Source organism: Narcine bancroftii, chromosome 2 (assembly GCF_036971445.1).
Source record: "Narcine bancroftii isolate sNarBan1 chromosome 2, sNarBan1.hap1, whole genome shotgun sequence".
Lineage (NCBI taxonomy): Eukaryota > Metazoa > Chordata > Chondrichthyes > Torpediniformes > Narcinidae > Narcine > Narcine bancroftii.
The window spans coordinates 138,939,581-138,962,010 of NC_091470.1; the positions used below are offsets into that span (position 1 = coordinate 138,939,581).

The window sequence follows — 22,430 nt, forward strand, 5'->3', positions numbered from 1 at the left end:
CATGGAATGATGGGGACCTCACCATACTCCTCCATGGTGAAGTGGTGGGAGGCCTCGCCTCTGGTCTTCTTCACCTGGAACTCATATCTTCCCTTGGGGGAATCAGGGATGAGGTCGAAGGAGAGATCGGCGACATTGGCCCACTGGTGGATTAGGTTCCTCTTGGGGTCCTGGAGTCGAGGTGAATAGCCCCATGTCAGCTCAGCCCCTCCCCCTCTCCCCCTCTTGCTCCCTCTCCCCTCACTCCCTCCCTCCTCAGGATGTTGGGCAACTCTCCTGGAGGTTCACGAGTGGGTACTGTCAAAGGAAAGAGAGGCTGTTAAAACTTCCTCATAACTCATTCCCTCTCTCCCAAACCCCTCACCCATCCCCTCCACCCAACAAGCCCCCCTCAACACCCTTCCCAAACCCTCCCTCAAATGGGTTGAGGTATGGAGGGAAGGAGGGCAGAGGAAGGAAGGAGGAGAGATGGTGGATGAGGGACAGAGGGATGGGGAGGAGGAATGGGGATTGGGGGACTGAGGGACGGAAGGACAGATGGATGGATGGAAGGATGGTGACAGAGGGACGAGGGATGTGAGATGAGGGACCGAGGTGTGGAGGGACGAGGGATGAGGGACGGAGGGGCTGAGCTCACTCACCTTCTCTCCAGTCAGAATGAACTCCTCATTGAGCGACAAGACCCGGAATATCACTGCGACGGGACTGAGAGTCATATCCTCCCCCCATGGACACCCCCATCACCCACGGGAGCCGCTCGCCCCCCCCCTCTCTCTCTCTCTCTCCTCTCCCAGCTGCAGCTGATGACTCCTCCCGGACAAGTAGGGGGACACCCCACCCCCTCCCATCTGTCCAACCCTCCCTTCATCTGACCTGGGAGGATTTGAGGGAGGAGTTCAGGGAAGGTTCGGGGGAAGGTGATGGGAAGTGGGTGTAGAGTGAAGCGGAGGAGGGTGTCGAGCGTCAAGGATGAGATGTAGAGCGACGTGAAGGGGCGTAGAGTGACGGGAGAGGGCCTAGAGTGAGGGGGAGGGGCGTAGTGTGAGGGGGAGGGGGCGTAGTGTGAGGGGGAGGGGGCGTAGTGACAAGATGGTGTGTAGAGTGAGGGGGAGGGTGTGTAGAGTGATTGGAGAGGGCTTAGGGTGACAGAAGGGGGTGTAGGGTGATGGGAGGGGACGTAGAGAGAGGGGAGGGTGGTATAGAGTGACGGGAAGGGGTGTAGAGAGACGGGAGGGGGTGTGGAGTGACCGAAGGGATGTAGTAGAGTGATGGGAGGAGGTGCAGAGTGACACCGAGGTGGAGGCGGGCGAATCTGGCCGGGCTTGTAGACTGTTTGTCAGTCTGGACGAAGGTGATGGAGTTGTAGCTCTTCAGGAGGACCTCACGGGTTTTGTTGACGCGAGGATTCTCACCCTCGATCCTCACTCTCAGCTTGGCCAAGGCTTTGCAAATGTCGCTGACGTCCATGTCCGGGATCTGCCGAGAGAGGTGGGGGAGTTGTGAGGCTGGTCAGCCTGTCGCCGGTACAGCAGGGGCTTGTTAAGGCCCTCTCTGGGGTAGTAGAGGCCAATTGGCCCATCTCTGGAATAGCAGATGCCACTCCTCCACCTCTGCAAGATACCAGGAGGCTGTTCATCCCTTCTGTGGGAAAGCAGTAGCACATTCTCCCCTCTGTAGGGAAGAAGGAGACCATTCGGCCCCTTTATGGGACAGCAGTGACACGTTCCTCACTCTCTGGGTCAGCAGGATGCCATTCAGCCCCTCTGTGGGATAGTGCTGACTGGTTCCTCCCTTTTTGATGACGCAGGAGGCCATTAAGTCCCTCTCTGAGATGTCAGTAGCCCGTTCTTACCTCTTTGGGAGAGTGTGAGGCGGCTCAGACCTTGCCGGGACAGCAGGTGGCCACTGTGGAAAAGCAGGGTCCAATAAGCCATGCTTTGGGATAGCAGGTGTGCACTCGGTCTCTCTCTGGGGGCAGCATGAGGCCAATCAGCCCCTTTCTTGGATAGCAGGAGGCCCGACTCACCACAATCTGAAAGCAGCGCTCATTTGGCTCATTGTGACGTGAAACAGCTCGGTGTCAGTGGCGACGTGGTGCAGGGTCACAGTGCGATCCCCCTTCCGACCTTTGTGCCCGTCCACCACTCAGATATTCTCCGGCATCCGCAATGACAGCTCGACTGGAGCAAGGACCAGGGTGTGCCTGCGGATGGGACAGACCGGGGAGGAGTTGGGCCGACAACAAGTTCCAGCCCCCTCTCACCCCCCTCACTCAATCACTCTCCCCATCTCTCTCGCCCCCATGTCCCCTCTCTCGCCGCCTCTCCCTTTCTCCCCCCCCTTCCCACCTCACTCTCCCTCTCTTTCTCCCTCCCCCTCAACTCACGGTAAAACCTGCCCCCTCCGATGAGGAGACACAGTAGGGCCGCCGGCAGCAACATGTCGATGCTGGTGATCCCCATGCGGACTTGAGGTCGGAGAGGGGGTGGGGGGGGGGGGGGGTGGGGGTGGGGAACGGCTCCGTCGTTAAATCTTCCGGAACCACTGACGTGGGGCAGATTTCTGTACTTGGACAAACGTGTTTACCCACTGACTTGCGATCGCCCGGACAGATAAGGGGGTCCGGTGGAGATGTGGAAATCACGAAGGCTCCCTGCCAGCTCCACAGAGTCGCAGCCGGGACGGGGCGGAAGGGATTTACCCTGGTGGGGGGGGGGGGGGGGGGGGGAGAGAGAGAGACAGGATTTACCGGGACTGAAAGGGTCATCGCACCAGGAGGGGTTGGAATTAAATCTGCTGAAATTCAGGACGATCCAGGGTGGATACCGTCTAAAGGTGACTGGACAGTTCAGTTGGCCTTAAAGCCACTGGGCTCTTTAATCGGTGGGAGATTGAATTTTGTGTCCCCTCTCCGGGAGTGTGTGACGGGATGGGGCTTCACTCTCTTCCCCCACCCCGCGAGTGTGTGATGGGACGGGGCTTCGCTCTGTGCCCACACCCCGGGAGTGTGTGACGTGAAGGGGTTTCGCTCTGTGTCCCCATCCCGGGAGTGTGTGACAGGATGGGGTTTCACTCTGTCCCCACCCCGGGAGTGCGTGACGGGACGAGGTTTCGCTCTGTGTCCGCACCCCGGGAGTGCGTGACGGGACGGGACTTCACTCTGTGTCCCTGGCACAGGACAGCGTGACAGGCTACAGACAGGATGGGAGGGTGGTTGGGGCAATTGTGGACAATTTCGAACGTTGTCCGAGGGAATGGGTTACAGGGAAAGTTTAAACAGGTTCGGGACTTTATCCCCTGAAGATTTACTGGGATGTTGCCCGGACATCAGGGACTGAGTTACAGCGAAAGGTCCAACAGGTTCGGAACTTTATCCCCTGAAGATTTACTGGGACGTTGCCTGGACGCCAGGGACTGAGTTACAGGGAAAGGTCCAACAGGTTCGGGACTTTATCCCCTGAAGATTTACTGGGACGTTGCACGGTCATCAGGGACTGAGTTACAGTGAGAGGTGCAACAGGATCGGGACTTTATCCCATTAAGACTTACTCTGATGTTCCCCAAACGCCAGGGACTGACTCACAGGGAAAGGTTCAACAGGTTTGGGACTTTATACCCTGAAGATTTACTGGGATGTTGCTCGGACAGCAGGGATTGAGTTGCAGGGAAAGGTCCGACAGGTTTATGGCTTTATTCCCCTGAAGATTTACTGGGATGTTTCCGGGACATCAGGAACTGAGTTATAGAGAGAGGTTAAGCAGATTTACTCAGGTGTTACACGCTGAGGGGGTCTGTTTCCTTTTCTACGCTCTCTCAGGCCCTCTTACCCGCCTTCCTTCCAGCAGTTGGAGTCAAGGCCTCAGCTGTGGTCAAATCCACACTGACCCTAGAATTGCCCAGGCAGGTGCCCAGATGAGGCTCCCTGAACCCGGCAGCTGTTTACCCACCCACATGAGTCTTCAAATGGGCACACAATTTACCATGCTTTTGATTTGGCTTCTTCTGAAGTTGTTGGCCACTTGGTCAGTTCCCATATCATCAGCGGGGGCAGGAGGTGGTGGTGTTATTTGTGCCTCTTTTTTTCTCACTTATTCGGGAGTTATTAATCGTGACAGGGAGTTGTGGGAGTTTTACGTGGGTGTGTACAGATGAATAGTTTGAATATGGAACGTTAATGGGCTGAACAACCCAATAAAAAGCAATAAACATTTGGCTTATGTTGAGAAGATGAAACTGAATGTTACCTTATTTATAAATATATTTTAGGAATATTTACACACTGAACAGCGCTGGTGAGGAGTTTATCGAAATTTCCCTCTTTTGAGCGGCTCAAACACACAGTAACATGATTTTAAATATTGTTGGGGTTGTTTATTAGATCAATCTCTGAAAGTGGTAACTGGATCTAAAGCAGAAAAACGTGACTATATCTCACCTTATAACAATCACAGCAGGGAAACCGGCCATCTTTTCCCCCTCTAGTCCGGGCCAAACCAAGTTCCCTCCTCTCGTCCCACCTCCACACATGCTCTGTTTCCCATTCATCCATAGACCTATCCAACTTACCCTTAAACAAAGTTCCCCTCATGTTACTTCTAAATCTTTGCCCCTTAACACTTGTTTCAATCTCTCCTACTCTCAAGGGCAAAAAAAACCTCTCCACATCAACTCTCTATCACCCACAAAATCTTAAATACCTCTATCAAATTCCCCCTCAACCTTCAACGCTCCAAAAAATCCACTCAATCTTCTCTCTCTCTCTCTCTCTCGACCTCATTAAGATCTAATTCGGAGGCCAGCACTCCACGCCATACTCTAGGTTTGGCCTGGAACACCACCATCCACATAGTTACAGATCCAGGTTTATTGTTTGGATCACGAGGTCCAGGAGCAGAATTCGGTCCATCGGGTCTGTTCCGTCAGCTGAACCTCGTTCCCTTTCCCCGTCTCCCTTGTTCAAGCCCCCACCCCACCCCACACATTGGGCACCTGCCAAATCCCTGCTCAAGTCCTCCCAGTGATACCTCCGCTGGGTCCGACAGCCAGTCCCACAACGGGATACGAACAGGACCGGGAGTGGGAAATGAGGTTGTGGACTGTAGTAGGTTACAACGGGATATGGACAAGACAGGGAATGGGAGAGGGGATGTGGACGGTATGGGTCGGGGAAGAGGCTACAGGTTCTGCCGGCAGCCCGGTTCAGTTGGGAACGGGCCCGCAATAATCGTGTTCCACCCCTTTCTCTCCCCTCTCCCTGTCTCTCTCATCATCTCTCCCCCCTCTGTCACCTGTGTCTCTCCCCCTCCCTGGCTTTCCCTCTCATCTCTCGCCTTCTATCCCTCCCTCTCTCTCTCGCACACTCTCCCTCCTCCCTCTCTCTCTCCACTAGGTCCCCCCGACGCCTGTGGTCGCGGATCAGGAACCCTCCAGATCTCACCACATCCCTCCCTCCTCAGTTCTTCCCCTCCCTGTCTCTCTCCGTTCTCGCCCCCAGGCCATCTCTGCGGCCCGGACAGCACAAATATGTTCTGGACTGTTTACGGAAAGGTTGTCAGCCTCTGCCCTGCCCTGCAGGTACATTCCTCACCGCTCTGCACCCGTATAGTCGTGCATGAGGTGCAGGGGAATATGCACTCTCCCACGACAGGACATCGGTACCTGCTGGTGCCCCGTCCAGATAAATATCAGGACTCCGACCATCGAGGCATCGAACCCCGAAGGCTGTGGGACTGGGTGGAGAAAGTTCTGAACCGCCTCATTAAGGAAGGTTTTAAACGGCTTTGATAAGAAATAGTTTTGACCTGATAAAAGTTGGGAAATATTTTCCAAGAACTCGGCAGAAAGTTGGGAATATTTTCGAGCCAACTTGCCCGAAGAGTCGGTGGGGGTGGGGGTGGGGGGAGAAAATAATTTTGGCTAGGAGTTGCAGAAATTCTCAAGCAACCTGGTGTGAAGTCTTGGAGGACAGATCTGAACAACTTGGAACAAGTTTCGAGTAACTTGATAAGGACTTGACCTGGTGAAAAGTTTTGAACGACCTGGTGCAAAGTTAGAAAAAGTTTTGAACAACTTGGAAAAAAAGTTTTGAACAACTTGGAAAAGGTTTTGAGCCACACCTGGCTCAAGTTCTGAAAGACCTGGTGTTTAAAAAGTTCGGAACTTGGATGAAGTGTCGGACAACCTGGCAAAGAGTGACGGAAAGTTTTCGAGTGAGGTTGGGCAGAGAGTGAGTGAAATTGGGGAACAGGTTTGCAGCGAATCCAGGATTGAATTTATTGACATGAAGTAAACAGGGACAATATTACACTGTACTTCTCCAAGGCAGACAGATTATCCACTGGCTGAAATTGCCTCTTACAGTCCGAGAAAGAGTCCCCCTCCACTGACCACCCCATCGTCGACATTCCCCACAGCTGTACAGAGTCCAGTCCAAACCAGAGGCCCCAGACCCAAATCCCCCCAACGTGACCAGCGCACCTTCAGTTCAGGTACCGGGCAACACCCCCCACTCCTTTCAGCCGGTCGCCAGGAGCCCCTTTGGGCGGAGAAGGTCGATCGGGCAGAGCCAGACGCCTGGTGTCAGACCCGGACGGAGCATCGGGACCCGCAAAAGGAAGGGGGAGAGTGGGCTGGCTTCATGGTGGCCCCAGGAATCGAGGCTCTGGCCAGAGGAGGCAGACGGATGCTACGCAGGATGTGGGGCCAGAGGGAGAGGGAAACTGGCGTCGGGGAGTTATATCTCCTGCAGGCGAAGAGGTGAGGAGACGGTGGGGGGTGGTGGGGGGGGGGAAGGGGAAAGGTCCTGGGTCAAGAGGGTCTCCAACCAACCAGACTCTCTCCCCCCTCTCTCTCCTCCTCTCTCACTCCACCCCTCTCTCTCCTCTCTCTCACCCCCTCTCTGTTTCACCCCTTAATCAATGTTCCTGTGATCCCCATTCCAGAATACGGGAAAACCCGCTCTTTCTGGCCTGTAAGGAGAACGACGTTGGAGGGATCAAGAAACTGCTGACCAGTGGAACGACGGACGTGTTCCAGAGAGGTGGGAAAAGGGTAAACATGGGGGGGGGGGGAGAGAGAGAGGTGGAGAGAGAGAGAGGAGGAGGGAGAGAGAGAAGGGGAGAAAGGGAGGGAGAAGGGGGGAGGGTGAGAGAGAGGGAGAGAGGAGGAGAGAGAGAGAGGGAGAGAGGGGAGGAGGGAGGGTGTGGATTTCCCAAAATCCTCCTGTTTAACCTCCTTCCTCCCCCCCCCTCCCAGGAGCTCTGGGGGAAACTGTGCTCCACGTGGCCGTTCTTCACCACAATCTGGAGTCGGTCGTTGCTCTGTTGGACGCCGTACCCGACCTGGTGAACGAGCCAGCAGCGTCCGATGTTTACCGAGGTGAGGATTCCCCGTCCCTCCCTCCCTCCGTCGGTCTCTCTCCCACAATCCCTCGCTGTCCGCGTACCCTCCTACCTCCGTCCCTCCCTCCGTTTCTCCCCTTCCATCCATTCCTCCCTCCATCCGTGTCCCCACCCTTTCTCCATCCCTCCACCTGTCTCTCTCCCTACATCCCTCCCTCTGTGACCCCTCCATCCTTCCCTCCATTCCTCCCTCCCTCCACATCCCCTCCCTCTTTCTCCACCCCTCCCTCTCTCCCCATCCCTCCATCTGTGGCTTTCCCTCCATCCCTCCCTCCGATTCTCCGTCCATCTTCCCCTCGCTCTCCCTCTCTCCTTCCCTTCCTCCCTCCCCAACCCCCTCGCCTCCCGCATCCATGACTTGTGATCCCCCACCTGCCCCCTCCCACAGGCGAGACCGCCCTCCACATCGCGGTGTTGAACCAGGACACGCAGATCGTGCGTGAAATGCTCGACCGTGGAGCAGACGTTCGGACGCCGCGTGTCACGGGGTCGTACTTCAAACGCAGCCCAGAGAACCTGGCTTACTTCGGTGAGGTGGGGAGAGATGGGGAGCGAGAGGGGGAGAGGGCTGAGTGAGAGAGGGGAGAAGGGGTGGGAGAGAGTGGGGAGAGAGGGAGGGGAAGAGAGGGGGAGAGTGGGGGGCAAGAGAGGGGGAGAGACGGAAGATGGGTTGAGGGGGGAGGGATGGGGAGAAGGGGAGAGCGAGAGGGGGGAGAGTATGGAATAACCCCAAGCCCTTCCTCCCGACCAGGGGAACATGTCCTCTCCTTTGCCGCCTGCTGTGGGAACGAAGAGATTATCCAACTTCTCATCGACGGTGGGGCTGACATCGCGGCCGTTGACTCCCTCGGTAGGTGGGGCTTCCCTCTTCCCTACTCAATGTCCCCTCTCCCCCCCTCCACCTCCCTCTCCCCATCTCTCCCCGTCTATCTCCTCCCTCTCTCCCCTTCTCTCTCTCCCCCTCTCTCTCCCCCTCATTCTCTCCCTCTCTATCTCTCTCTCTCTCTCTCTCTCTTTCTCTCTCTCTCCCTCCCTCTCTCTCTCAGCATTGTGGGCCAGCAGGGAGATGATAGGTCGAAGGGCCACCCTGTCTGACCCCCATCTCTGACCCCAGGCAACACAGTCCTTCACATCCTGGCCCTCCAGCCCAACAAGACCATCGCCTGCCAGATGTACGACCTTATCGAGGGGCTCGAGGGGACAGAGACGGTGGTCCGAGCGGGCACTGTCCCCAACCATGACGGGCTTACCCCTCTCAAGCTGGCTGCCATCGAGGGAAATCTGGTGGTGAGTTGACTCCATCTCCTCAGGATCCAGCGGGATGTGTTTGGGGGGGGAGAGAGGGGGAAGAGAGAGGCAGAGCGGGAGTGGGGGAACGCCGTTTAAACCCCTCCCCAGACCTGATGACCCCATCCTCTTCCACAGATGTTCGACCACCTGATGAAGAAACAACGGCTGGTTTGCTGGGAGTTGGGGCCCATCTCCCACTGTCTCTATAACCTGCAGGAGATTGACTCTTGGCAAGAGGATCGCTCCGTCCTGGAACTCGTGCTGTCCAGCAAGAAAACCGAGGTGAAGGGGGGTCCAATGGGGACACTCGGGGGCTCAGAGCGAAGCCAGGAGCAAGAGGGAGGGGTGGGAATATTGAGGTGTGTCCCATCACCTAATGCTCTCCCTCTCCTCTCTCCCCTCTCTCTCCCCTTCTATCCCTCTCTCTCCTCCCTCTCTCTCTCTCCCCTCTTTCTCTTCCCCCTCTCCATTCTGCTCTCTCCTCCCCCTCTCCCCCACTTTACCCCCTCTCTCTCCCCCTTTCTCCACCCTCTCTCTTCCTCTCTCCCCACTCTCTCTCCCCTCCTCTCTTCTCCATCACTCTCTCCCCGTCTGTCTCCTCCTCTCTCCCCCTCTCTCTGCACCTCTCTCCCTCTCTCTCCACCTCTCTCCCTCTCTCCCTCCCTTTCTCTCTCCCTCTCTCTCCCCATGTCTCCCCCTCCTCCCTTCCCCAGGCCCTCTCCATCCTGGATCTGTCCCCCCTGGTCCAGCTGATCTCCCTGAAGTGGGCTGGTTACGGCCGGTTCTATTTCCGGCTGCTGACCCTGTTTTACCTGCTCTACATCATCGTCTTCACGCTCTGCTGTGTGTTCCGGCCCCTGAAGGCTCGTGTTGGCAACGTTACCGATTCCAGGGACACAACCATCTACGTGCAGAGAACACTGCAGGTCTCACCTCCTCCCCTTGCCCCGTAACCGCGTGTGAGTTAGTGAGTGGGAGTGGGTGAGAGTAGGGGTGTGTGTTTGTGGTTGTGGGCATGAATGGGTGTGAGTGTGAGCTGGAGTGAGTGTGAGTGGGTGTGTGTTGTGAGAGAATGTGAGTTTTTTGGGGGAGATGTGACCTGTACAGTAAGGACGGGTTACACTTAAATCCCAGGGGGACCAGAATCCTGGCAGAGGTATTTGCTAGGGCTACTCAGGATCCTTTAAACTAGAATGGTTGGGGGGAGGGAACAAAATAGTACAGAGCAGTAAGGAGAAGGTTAGAATGCAAACAAAGAAAGTTTGTAGTAAGTATTTGAATATGGATGGGCAGGTGATAGAGAAGGGAAATGCTCTGGAAGAAGATGAAGGGCAATTGGCAGGAAAAGTAAATAATGTTGTTCTTAAAGATGAGGGAAAACAGGGATTAAAAATTGGGAAATCCCTGAAATTCATATATTTTAATGCCAGGAGTATTGTAAAAAAGGTGGATGAGCTGAAGTTGTGGATTGATACTTGGAAGTATGATGTGGTAGCGATTAGTGAGACATGGTTGCAGGAGGGATGTGATTGGCAACTGAATATCCCTGGGTTTCGTTGTTTTAGGTGTGATAGAGTTGGAGGGGCAAGAGGAGGTGGGGTTGCATTGCTTCTCAGGGAAAATATTACAGCGGTGCCTAGGAAGGATAGATTAGAGGGCACATCCACGGAGGCTATTTGGGTGGAACTGAGGAGTAGGAAAGGAGAGGTTACACTTGTAGGGGTGTATTATAGACCACCCAGAGGGGACCAAGACCTAGAGGAGCAAATCTGTAGGGAGATAGTAGATATTTGTGATAAGCACAGGGTTGTAATTATGGGAGATTTTAATTTTCCACATATAGATTGGGAAACACATTCTGTGAAAGGACTGGATGGGTTAGAGTTTGTGAAATGTGTGCAAGATAGTTTTTTACAACAATATGTAGAGGTGCCGACCAGAGAAGGAGCAGTGTTAGATCTACTGTTGGCAAATGGGATGGGTCAAGTGACGGAGGTTAGTGTTGGCGAGCACTTCGGGTCCAGTGATCATAATGCCATCAGCTTCAATGTCATTATGGAAAGAGAGAAATCAGGGCCAAGGATTGAGGTTTTTGATTGGGGAAAAGCTAGATTTGAGGAGATGCGAAAGGACTTGCAGGGTGTGCATTGGACAATTTGTTTTATGGGCAGGATGTAGTAGAGAGATGGAAGTCTTTTAAAGATCAGATTTTGAGAGTGCAAAAGCTTTATGTTCCTGTTAGGTTAAAAGGAGGGGCAAAAGGTTTGAGAGAGCCGTGGTTTTCAAGGAATATTGGAAACTTGGTTCGAAGAAAAAGGGAGGTGTACATTAGATATAAGAAGCATGGAGTTAAGGAGATGTTTGAAAGATACATTGAATGTAAGAGGAATCTTAAGAGAGGAATTAGGAAAGCTAAAAGAAGGTACGAGAAAACTATGGCAAACAGGGTGAAAACTAATCCAAAAGAGTTCTACAAATATGTTAATGGTAAGAGGAAAGCTAGAGACAAAATTGGTCCCTTAGAAAATCAGAGTGGAAAACTGTGTGTGGAGCCTAGAGAAATGGGGGAGATATTGAACAGTTTCTTTTCTTCAGTATTCACTAAGGAGAAGGATATTGGGAGATGTGGGATAAAAAAAGCAAATTGGGTAAATATGGGGAATATAGAGATTACAAAAGGTGTAGTTTTAAGGCTTTTGAAGATAATAAAGGTGGATAAGTCTCCGGGACCAGACGGGATCTTCCCCAGGACATTGAGAGAAGTGAAGGAGGAAATAGCAGAGGCTCTGGCGGTAATTTTCCAAATGTCATTAGATATGGGGATAGTGCCGGAGGATTGGCGCATTGCGCATGTGGTTCCGTTATTTAAAAAGGGTTCAAGGAGGAAGCCTGGCAACTATCGGCCTGTAAGTTTGACGTCTGTGGTAGGTAAATTAATGGAGAAAATTCTTAGAGATAGTACTTATAAACATCTGGATAGACAGGGTCTGATCAGGAGCACTCAACATGGATTTGTGGGAGGAAGGTCATGTTTGACCAATCTGATTGAATTTTTTGAAGAGGTGACTAGGAATGTGGATGAGGGTAGCGCAGTGGATGTTGTCTATATGGACTTCAGTAAGGCCTTCGATAAGGTACCACATGGAAGGTTAGTTAGGAAGGTGCAGTCTTTAGGTATAAATTTTAAGATAGTCAAATGGATTGAACATTGGCTGAAAGGGAGAGGCCAGAGAGTGGTAGTGGATAATTGTCTGTCAGGTTGGAGGCCGGTGACCAGTGGTGTGCCTCAAGGATCTGTATTGGGCCCATTGTTGTTCGTTATATACATTAATGATCTAGATGATGGGGTGGTGAATTGGATTAGTAAATATGCAGACGATACTAAGATAGGTGGAATAGTGGATAATGAAGAAGGTTTTCAAGGATTGCAGAGGGATTTGGGCTGCTTAGAAAAGTGGGCTGAAAAATGGCAGATGGAATTTAATGCTGATAAGTGTGAGGTGCTTCATTTTGGTAAGAAAAATCAGAATAGGACATATGTGGTAAATGGGAGAGCATTGAGGAATACAGAAGAGCAGAAAGATTTAGGAATAACGGTACATCGTTCCCTGAAGGTAGAAACTCACGTGAATAGGGTGGTGAAGAAGGCTTTTAGTATGCTGGCCTTTATCAATCATTGCATGGAATATAGGAGTTGGGAGGTGAAGTTGAGATTGTATAAGACGTTGGTGCGGCCTAATTTGGTGTTCTGTGTGCAGTTCTGGTCGCCTAATTATAGGAAGGATATAAGCAGAGTGGAGAGAGTGCAGAGAAGGTTTACCAGAATGTTGCCTGGATTTAAGCATCTGGAGTATGGGGAGAGATTGGACAGATTGGGTCTTTATTCTTTGGAGTGTAGAAGGTTGAGAGGGGATTTGATAGAAGTATTTAAGATTATGAAAGGGATAGACAGAATGGATGTGGATAGACTATTTCAGTTAAGAGGAGGAAAGATTAAAACAAGAGGACATGAGTTAAGAATTAAGGGGCCGAGGTTTAGAGGTAACATGAGGGGGAACTTCTTTACTCAGAGAGTGGTAGTTGTGTGGAATCATCTTCCGGGAGAAATAGTGGCGGAGTCAATTGTATTATTTAAGAAAAGGTTGGACAGGTATATGGATGAGAAGAAGATGGAGGGTTATGGGCATTGTGCAGGGAGGTGGGACTAGAAAGGGGTGTTTGGTTCGGTGCGGACTAGAAGGGCCTACTGGCCTGTTTCTGTGCTGTAATTGTTATGTTATGTTATGTTATGAGTTGGAGTAGGTGTGTGAGTGGGTGTGAGTGTGAGTTGGAGTGGGTGTGAGAGTGATTGTGAGTGGGTGTGTGAATGAGTGAGCGTGCATTGGAATGGATGTGAATGAGTGTGAGGGATTGAGTGTGAGAGGGTGTGAGTGGGTGTAGGAGTGGGCAGGATTGGGTGTGTACGAGTGAGTGCGAGTGTGAGTTGTGGGTGTGTGAGTGGGTGTGAGTGTGAATTGGAGTGGATGTGTGAGTGAGTGGGTGTTTATGAGTGGGGGTGAATGTGTGAGTGTGTGCATGTGAAAGTGAGTGTGAGTGTGTGTGAAAGTGTGGGTGTGAGTGCGTGTGTGAGTGAGTGGGTGTGTGAGTGGTTGAATTGGTGAGTAATTGAGTGGATGTGAGTGATTGTGTGTGTGAGTGGAAGTGGGTGTGAGTGGGTATGTGAGCTAATGAGTGTGAGTGGGTGTTCCTGAGTGTGAATGGTTGTGAGTGTTAGTTGGAGTTAGTGGGTGTGTGAATGAGTATGTGCGTGATTGAGTGTGAATGGTTGAGTGTGATTGTGTGTGAGTGGGAGTGGGTGTGAGTGAGTGTGATTGTCCATGTGAGTGTGAGTGAGTGGGAGTTTGTGTGGGTGTGTGAGTGAATGTGAGTGGGTGGGATTGTGAATGTGTGTGAATGTGAGGGATTGAGTATGAGTGGGCGTGAGTGTGAGATGGAGTGGATGTGAATTGGAGTAGGTGTGAGTGGATGTATGTGTGTGAGTGGGTGCGTGTGTGTTGGAGTGGGTGTAATTGAGTGACTGTGAGTTGGTGGGAGCGTGAATGTGTGTGAGTGTGACTGAGTGAGTGGTTGAGTGTGAGTCAGAGTGAGTTTGAGAGGATGTGATTATGTGTGTGAGTTGGAGTGGGTGTGTATGAGTGAGTGTGAGTGGATGTGAGAGAGTGGAGATGAATGTGTGTGAGTGGGTGGGAGTGAATGTGTGTGTGATTTAGAGTGAGTGGGTGTGGGTGGTAGTGTGAGTGCATGTGTGAGTTGGAGTGGGTGTGAGTGCGTGAGTGTGAGTGAATGAGTGAGTGGGTGTGAATGAGTGTGTGAGTGATTGAGTGTGATTGTGTGTGCAAGTGGGTGTGAGTGAGTGAGGGTGAGTGTGTGTGTGAGTGGTTGAGTGGGTGAGTGATTGTGTGGGTGTGAGTGATTGTGTGAGTGAGTTGGAGTGGGTGTGAGTGAGTGTTAGTGGGTGTGTATGAGTGAGTGAGTGTGAGTTGGAGTGGATGTGAATGAGTGGGTGTGTGTGGGTGGGTGAGTGTGTGTGGGTGTGAGTGGGTGTGAGAGAGTTGGTGTGAGTTGGGGTGGGTGTGTATGAATGAGTGTGAGTGAGTGAGTGTGTGTGGGTGTGAGTTATTGTGAGTACGGTTGAATGTGTGTGGGTGTGAGCTGGAGGGTGTGAATGTGTGCATGTGTGGGTGTGAGTGAGTGAGTGTGAGTGGGCATTTAAGTGTGCGTTGGTGTGGGTGTGAGTGTGTGTGTGATTTGTGTGAGTTGGGGTGGGCCTGAATGAGTGAGTGTGAGTGGGTGTGATTGTGTGTGAGTGGGTGTGAGTCAGTGTGAGTTTGTGTGGGTGCGAGTGAGTGAATGTGAGTGGGTTGGATTGTGAATGTGTGTGAGTGTGAGGGATTGAGTGTGAGTGGGTGTGCGAGTGGTTGAGTGTGAGTGGGTGTGAGTATGACTTGGGGTGTGTGTGTGTGAGTTGGAGTGTGTGTGAGTGAACGAGGGTGTGAGTGAGTGTAAGTTGGAGTGGGTCTGAATGAGTGACTATGAGCGAGTGGGTGTGAGTGTGTGTTGGAGTGGGTGTGAGTGGGTGTGTGAATGGTTGAGTGGGTGTGAATATGAGTTAGTGTGTGAATGAGAGTTGGCGTGTGAATGGTTGAGTGTGAGTTGGAGTGGGTGTGAGTGGTTGAGTGGGTGGGAGTGTGAGTGTGTGCGTGTGGATATGTGTGAGTGGGTGGGTGGGAGTGTGAGTGTGTGCGTGTGGATATGTGTGAGTGGGTGGGTGTGAGTGAGGGATGGCCGTACGAGGAGGCCGCGGCCAGTGGAAGCGCAGACATGCTCTGTCTACCCATGTTCCAGGAAGCGTACGGTTCGTCCAGTGACCACGTGCGACTGGTGGGAGAACTGATCAGTGTCCTGGGGGCAATGGTCACCCTCCTCCTCGAGGTAGGTCCCTCCATCCCTCCGTCTGTCCCTCCATCCCTCTGTCCATCCCTACTTCCTCCATTTCTCCCTCTATTCTCCATCCATCCCTCCCTCCGACTTTCCTCCTTCCCTCCGTCCGTCCATCCCGACTCTGCGGGGTGGCTGCCCAGTTCCAAACCCCTCCCCCCGCGACTGGCCCTTGTCTCACCCCGCGCGATGTCCTGACCTTGGAGAGAGTCAGTCAAGGGTGTCTAGCAGATAATGGGGGAATGAGGGGGGGGCGGGTTCTCCCCTCCCGGGTGGGATGGGGCCGGCTCGTCTCCGAGGTTGGCCCAGACATCTCTGCTCTGTCCTTTTCTGCACTGATGTGTGTTGAGGACTTTCTTCCCTCTGGCCCCATCGGCACCGACCCCCTCCCCCACCCCTCGGTTGGTGATCACCTCCCGCTCCACGCACTCTGTGTCTCTGCCTAGATTCCAGACATCATGAGGTTTGGAGTACGTCAATATTTTGGGAAAACTGCGCTTGGGGGGCCGTTCCATGTCATCATGTGAGTGGGAACGACGTCTGTTCTCTCTCTCCCCTCTCTCTCTCCCCCCTCTCCCTCCCTCCCCCTTTCTCTCCCTCCCCTCCTCCTACCCTGTCAACTTTCTCTCCCCCTCCCCCCTCTTCCCTCTCTCTCCCCCTCTCTTCCCCTCTCCTTCTCCTACCCTGTCCCCTTTCTCTCCCCTTTCCCTATCTCCCCTCTCTCTCTCTCTCCCTCTCTCCTTCCACCCCTACTACCCTGTCCCCTTTCTCTCCCCTCTCTCCCTCCTCTCATTTCCCCTCTCTCTCCCTCCTTTCTCTCACCCTCTCCCTCTCTCTCTGACTCCAGTATCAGCCATGCCGGGCTCGTGCTTTTAATCCTGGTCCTTCGCCTGACGGACACGCCGGGAGAGGTGGTGGCCATGTCCCTGGCTCTCGTGCTGGGTTGGTGCAACGTGATGTTCTTTGCCAGGGGCTTTGCAATGCTTGGACCATTCACCATCACCATCCAGAAGGTGGGCAAGGCACCCGGGGGGCGGGCCGGTGAAAATCGATGGAACCCAGAGCGGTTGTAAATTTCTGAATCGGGGTTGGAATCAGGATAATTTGCGCGAAGTTCGCTGTTTGCGCAGGAGGGTCGCAGGGCAACTATTCGTATTACGAACCATCTTAAACAACACTATATATATAAAAGAAAGCGACAATGGGTGGCGGGAGGGAAAACGGAGATAATTGCTTGGGAAAAAGAAAAGGAGGGAAGGAGATGGGGAGAAGGTCGCTCTTTCCCTCCTTCTGTGGACACTCTTACTCCGTGCGCACATCCCCTCTCTTCATTCACACACACCATCTCTCTGTACACACACTCCCTCTCTCCATTCGCATACTCCCTCTCCATTCACACTCTCCCTCTCATTTACAGATGATTTTCGGAGATTTAATACGATTTTGTTGGCTAATGTTCCTGGTTCTTCTGGGTTTTACGGCAGGTTTGTGGAAAACACTCCCCCTCCCCCACCGTCAACCCTCCCTACATCCCCTTCCTCCCTCACTCCATCTCCTCCCTCCTGGGACCTTCCTTCGTCTGCCCAGATAATTCTACAGAGCAGATCTCATCCATGCCTCAGTCACAAAGCAGCGTGTTCGCAAAAGAGGGGTTTTCGTTCCATTACGTGTGAAGCCCTCCTTCCTCCCCTCCCTCCTCCTCTCCCCTCTCCATCCTCCCCTCCCTCCTCCCCTCCCCTCTCCCTCCTCCCCTCCCCTCTCCCTCCTCCCCTCCCCTCTCCCTCCTCCCCTCCCCTCTCCCCTCCCTCCTCTCCTCCCCTTTCCCCTCCTTCCTCTCTTTGCCGTCCCTCCAGGAAATGAGTTACAGGGAAAGGTCCGACAGGTTCAGGACTTTATCCCCTGAATATTTACTGGGATGAGGCCTGGACGTCAGGGACTGAGTTACAGGGAAAGGGTCAACAGGTTCGGGACTTTATTCCCTTAAGATTTACTGGGACGTTGCCTGGATGTCAGAGACTAAGTTACAGGGAAATGTTCGACAGGTTCAGGACTTTATTCCCTGAAAATTTACTGGATGTTGCCCAGACATCAGGCACTGAGTTACAGGGAAAGGTTAAACTGGAGAACAAGGGGGAGATTTGAGGTGGACGGACTGGATAATTGTCGGTCGGCTTTTTCCCCACTGAGAGTACACGGGTTCAGGGTGAAAGATGTTCATGCGGAGAGCGCGGGACGAGACGAGGTGGTGAACACTGGCTGGGATTTGCCTGTCATTCATCCTCTCCCCCACCAGCGTTCCATCTCACCTTCCAGACCCTGGAGCCTGACCTGTGGCCCCATTTCCGGGACTTCAGCACCTGCCTGTTCACCATGTTCCAGCTGTTCCTGGGCCTCCTGGACATTCCCATCAACTACGAGAAGTTGACTCCGGCCATCATCAAGGTTCTCTACGTTGCATACATGGTCCTCGCCTTCCTGCTCATGGTCAATCTGCTCATCGCCGTCATGGGGGACACGCACTGGCGAGTGGCCGACAAGAGGGACCAGCTGTGGAGAGCTCAGGTAGGTGGGACGTTCCCCCTCTACTCCCCTCTCTCTTCCCCCCTCTGTCCCCCCTCTTTCTCTCCACCCCTCAGTTTCCCTCTCTCTTCCCCTCCAACTCTCTCTCCCCCTTTCCTTCCCCTTCTCTCTCCCCCTCTCTTCCTCTCTCTCTCCCCTCTCTCTCCATCCCTCTCTCCCCTCTCTCTCCCTCTCTCTCTCTCTCTCTCTCTCTCTCTCTCTCTCTCTCTCAGGGAAAGGTTAAACCGGAGAACGAGGGGGAGATTTGAAAGGGACGGACGGGGTAAATGTCGATCGGTTTTTTGCCCTCTGAGAGGACACGGTTTCAGGGTGAAAGATCTTCATGAGGAGAGTGTGGGATGAGCCAAGGTGGCAGACACCAGCTGGGTTTTAAAGTCCAAAATCTGTCCTGGGGCGGGACGCAGACTGAAGCCCCCTCACGCACCTCTCTGCCCCCAGGTTGTTGCCAGCATCATCCTGATCGAGAGACACCTCCCGCGGGGTCTGTGTCCACGAGTTGGCATCGACGGAGAGAGAGTGGGGCTGGCCGGTACCTGGTACCTCAGGTCAGTCCGGGGGGAAGGGGAAGTGGGAGGGGGGCTTATAACTGGTACCTCAGGTCCATCCGAGGGGAGGGGGAGTGGGGGAGTGATAGGTGGGGGGAGGTAGAGAGGGGGCAGATAATCTCCCTTTACAGAGATTAACCTTCTCTCCCCCTTCTATTCCCCCACCACTCTCCCCCTCCCTTCTCTCCCCCTCTCCCCTCCTCCCGTTTCTCCCCCCACCCTCTTTGCCCGACAGGGTCCAGGAGAGGACCGACATGGGGTCCCAGAAACTGCATCGTTATGCCCAACATTTCCGTGCCGGCCATTCTTTCCCCACGGCGAACCCTCCCGGGAGTGGGTGGGAAATTGTCCGCCAGTCAGCGACAGAGACGGGAGGGGCGCGGAGGTCGGCACAGGTCTTCCATGTCTGAGACTGTCCTTCATCAATGGGGGGGGGGGAATCAAGGGTCTAGAGGTGAACGCCCTCTCTCGCTGAACCCTAGGAAACAGGGTAGGAGGGAGAGGGTGAGAAGGGGAGAGGGAATTTAACATTCAATGTGGATGAGAAATCGGCCCTTGTGTGTGTCTCCCCTCACTTTCCCCCCACCTCTCCACCTTCTCTCCCCTCTCCCTTGCTCTCTCTCCCTCCATCTCCTCCTCCTCTCTCTCTTCCCCCTCCCTCCATCTCCCTTCCCCTCTTCCCCCTCTCCCCTCCCCTCTCCCCCTCTCCCACCACCACTCTCCCCCACCCTCCCCACCTCTCTCTCTCCCCCCACCTCTTGCCCCTCCCCACTCTCTACCCCCTCCCTTCTCTGTTGGGCTGATCACATGAGACGTCACAATGCCTGGCACATATCAGGTCAGCGGTGCTTTTGAGGGCACCCATCCCTCCCCTCCCCCTCTGACCCAGTGCGGATGTTGGGCAGGGGAGATGGTGGGACCTCAGCTCTGGAACCTCTTAAAGCTGCTTGGATTTCTTCTCCTAATGGACTTCCTGCTGTGGATCAGAGTTTTGGAGATGAGATCCATTGCCTGGGACAGAGCAAAGCTGCAGCTGGCAGGTGTGTGACGGGACGGGGCTTCAATCTGTGATTCACCCCGGCAGTGTGTGACGGGACAGGGCTTCGCTCTGTGTCCCCACCCCAGGAGTGTGTGATGGGAAGGGGCATCACAGTGTGTCCCCACCCCGGGAGGGTGTGACAGGGACAGGGCCTCACTCTGTGACCCCCACCCTGGGAGTGTGTGTGAGGATCAGGGTTCACTGTGTCCCCACCCCGGGAGTGTGTGACGGGGTCGGGGCTTCACTCTGTGTCCTCGGCCCAGGACACCATGACAGAATACAGACAGGATGGGAGGGTGGTTGGGAGAGGTGTTGTGGACAATTTTGAACGTTGTCCTAGGGAATGGGTTACAGGGAAAGTTTAAAGAGTTCTGGACTTTATGCCCTGAAGATTTACTGGGTTATTGCCCCGATGTCTGGGACTGATATTACAGTGAAAGGTCCAACAGGTTCGGGGCTTTATTCCTCTGAAGATTTACTGTGATGTTGCCCGGACATCAAGGACTGAGTTACAGGGAGAGGTTAAGAAGATTTACTCAGGTGTTATGCACTGAGGGGGCCTTTTTCCTGTTCTATGCTCTCTCAGAACCTGTTACTCGCCTCCCTGCCAGCAGATGGAGTCAAGGCTTCAGCCATTGTCAAATGCACACTGACCCTGGGATAATCCAGGCAGGTGCCCAGCCGAGGTTCACTGAACCCGGCCGCCGTTTACCCACCCACTGGAGTCTTCAAATGGGCACTCAATTTACCATGTTTTTGATTTGTCTTCTTCCGAAGTCGTCGGCCATTTGGTCAGTTCCCGTAACATCAGCTGGTGTGGGGGTGGGGCTATGGTTGTTTGTCCCTCTTTCTCACTTATTCAGGGGTTATTCATTGTGGCAGGGTGCTGTGGGAGTTTTACGTGGTGCGTACAGATGAATAGTTTGAATCTTGGAATGTTAATGGGCTTAAAAACCCATTAAAAGCAATAAATATTAGGCTTATGTTGAGAAGATGAAACTAAATGTTGCCTTATTTACAAATACATTTTAGGAATATTTACACTCTGAAGGGCGATGGTGAGGACTTTATTGAAGTTTCCCTCTTTTAACATGACCAAGGTTACATGATTTTAACTGATGTTGGGGTTGTTTATTAGATCAATCTCCGAAAGTGGTCACTGGAACTAAAGCAGAAAAATGTGACTATATCTCACCGTATAACAATCACAGCAGAGAAACCGGCCATCTCAGCCCCTTTAGTCCGGGCTGAACCAAGTTCCCTCCTCTCGTCTCACCTCCCTGCACGCTTCATACCCCATCCATCCATAGACCAATCCAACTTGTCCTTAAACAAAATTCCCCCTCATGTTACTTCTAAACCTTTGCCCCTTAACTCTTGTTTCAATCTCTCCTACTCTCAAGGGCAAAAAAACCTCTCCACATCAATTCTCTATCACCCACATAATCTTAAATACCTCTATCAAATTCCCCCTCAACCTTCAACGCTCCAAAATATCCACTCAATCTTCCCTTGTAATCTGGACATTGAAATCCAGCTGAGTCTCCTCTGCTCTCTCTCTCTCTCTCTCTCTCTCTCTCTCTCGACCTCATCAAGATCTAATTTGGACAGGTTTGGCCTGGAACACCACCATCTCCGTAAGCTGAACCTCTTTCCCTTTTCCTGTCTCCCTTGCTCAACCCCCCGCCCACCCATTCGGCACCTGCCAAATCCCTGCTTAAGTCTTCCCAGTGATACGTCCTCCACCATTGGGTCCGGCAGCCAGTCCCACAATGGGATACGAACAGGACGGGGAGTGGGGAAAGTGCTTGTGGAGTAGGTTACAATAGAATATGGACAAGTCGGGGAGTGGCAGAGGGGTTTTGGACAGTGTTGTAGGGGTAAAAGGTTTTGAACGACCTGGTGTAAAGTTGGAAAAAGTTTTGAACAACTTGGAAAAGTTTTGAATGACTTGGAAAAAAAGTTTTGAACTTTGAAAAAGATTTGAACAACTTGGAAAAGTTTTGAACAACTTGGAAAAAAGGTTTGAACGACTTGGTGAGAACTTGTAAAAGGTTTTGAACCACCTGGTTCAAGTTCTGAAAGACCTGGTGTTTAAAAAGTTTGGGACTTGGAAGAAGTGTCGACAACCTGGCAAATAGTAACGGAAGGTTTTCGAGTGAGGTTGGGCAGAGAATGAGTGAAATTGGGGAACAGGTTTGCAGCAAATCGGGATCCAGGATTGAATTTATTGACATGAAGAAAACAGGGACAATATTACACAGAACTTCTCCAAGGCAGACAGATTATCCACTGGCTGAAATTGCCTCTTACAGTCCAAGAAAGAGTCCCCCTCCACTGCCCACCCCATCATCGACATTCCCCACAGCTGCACAGAGTCCAGTCCAAACCAGAGGCCCCAGACTCAAATCCCCCAACATCACCAGGGCACCTTCAGTTCAGGTACCGGGAAACACCCCCCACTCCTTTCAGCCGGTCGCCAGGAGCTCCTTTGGGCGGAGAAGACGAAGGTCGATCGGGCAGAGCCGGACGCCTGGTGTCAGACCCGGGCGGAGAATCGTGACCTGCAGGGGGAAGGGGGAGAGCTGGTTGGGTTCATGGTGGCCCCAGGGATCAAGGCTCTGGCCAGAGGAGGCAGGTGGATGCTACGCAGGATGTGGGGCCAGAGGGAGAGGGAAACTGGCATCGGGGAGTTGCGTCTCTTGCAGGCGAAGAGGTGAGGAGATGGTGGGTTGGGGTGGGGTTGGGGGAGAGGAAAATGTCCTAAGTCAAAAGGGTCTCCAACCAACCAGACTCTCTCTCCCCCCTCTCTCTCCCCCCGTCTCCCCCTTTCACTCCCCTTTCTGTGAGAGAGGGGAGGAGAGTCGGGGGAGGGAGGGTGTGGATTTTCCCAAGTCCTCCTGTTTACCTCCTCCCCCCCCCCCCCGGAGCTCTGGGGGGAAAACTGTGCTCCACGTGGCTATTCTCCACTACAATCTGGAGTCAGTCTTTGCTCTGTTGAACGCCGTCCCCGACTTGGTGAACGAGCCGGCAGCGTCCGATGTTTACCGAGGTGAAGATTCCACGTCCCTCCCTCCC

General features: G+C 53.2%; 1 protein-coding gene and 1 long non-coding RNA gene across 8 annotated transcripts; one reads left to right on the forward strand and one right to left on the reverse strand.

Moving 5' to 3' along the window:
* Positions 1–1,461: 1,461 nt before the first annotated feature.
* Positions 1,462–2,462, reverse strand: LOC138754224 (uncharacterized). Its single transcript, XR_011351608.1, has 3 exons — positions 2,387–2,462; positions 2,027–2,203; positions 1,462–1,476 (listed from the first exon to the last, which is right to left on the reverse strand). It is a non-coding gene; the product is annotated as an uncharacterized lncRNA (long non-coding RNA).
* Positions 2,463–5,691: 3,229 nt separating this feature from the next.
* LOC138754226 (transient receptor potential cation channel subfamily V member 6-like) lies at positions 5,692–19,502 on the forward strand. Of its 7 annotated transcripts, none has more exons than XM_069918154.1 (15): positions 5,693–6,756; positions 6,942–7,039; positions 7,255–7,377; positions 7,789–7,929; positions 8,152–8,250; positions 8,515–8,687; positions 8,826–8,972; positions 9,404–9,616; positions 15,096–15,182; positions 15,635–15,711; positions 16,036–16,201; positions 16,606–16,672; positions 17,568–17,750; positions 18,207–18,313; positions 18,549–19,502. In XM_069918154.1, exons 1-15 carry the CDS (start codon positions 6,638–6,640, stop codon positions 18,786–18,788), a joined length of 2,040 nt encoding a protein of 679 aa, XP_069774255.1. In that variant the 5' UTR covers positions 5,693–6,637; the 3' UTR covers positions 18,789–19,502. The 7 variants fall into 7 exon arrangements, with proteins under 7 accessions (XP_069774256.1, XP_069774257.1, XP_069774255.1 ...); XM_069918153.1 differs by having other exon boundaries at positions 8,515–8,684; positions 17,482–17,750; positions 18,549–18,801; XM_069918152.1 differs by having other exon boundaries at positions 5,694–6,756; positions 17,482–17,750; positions 18,549–18,800.
* The last annotated feature ends 2,928 nt before the right edge of the window (positions 19,503–22,430 follow it).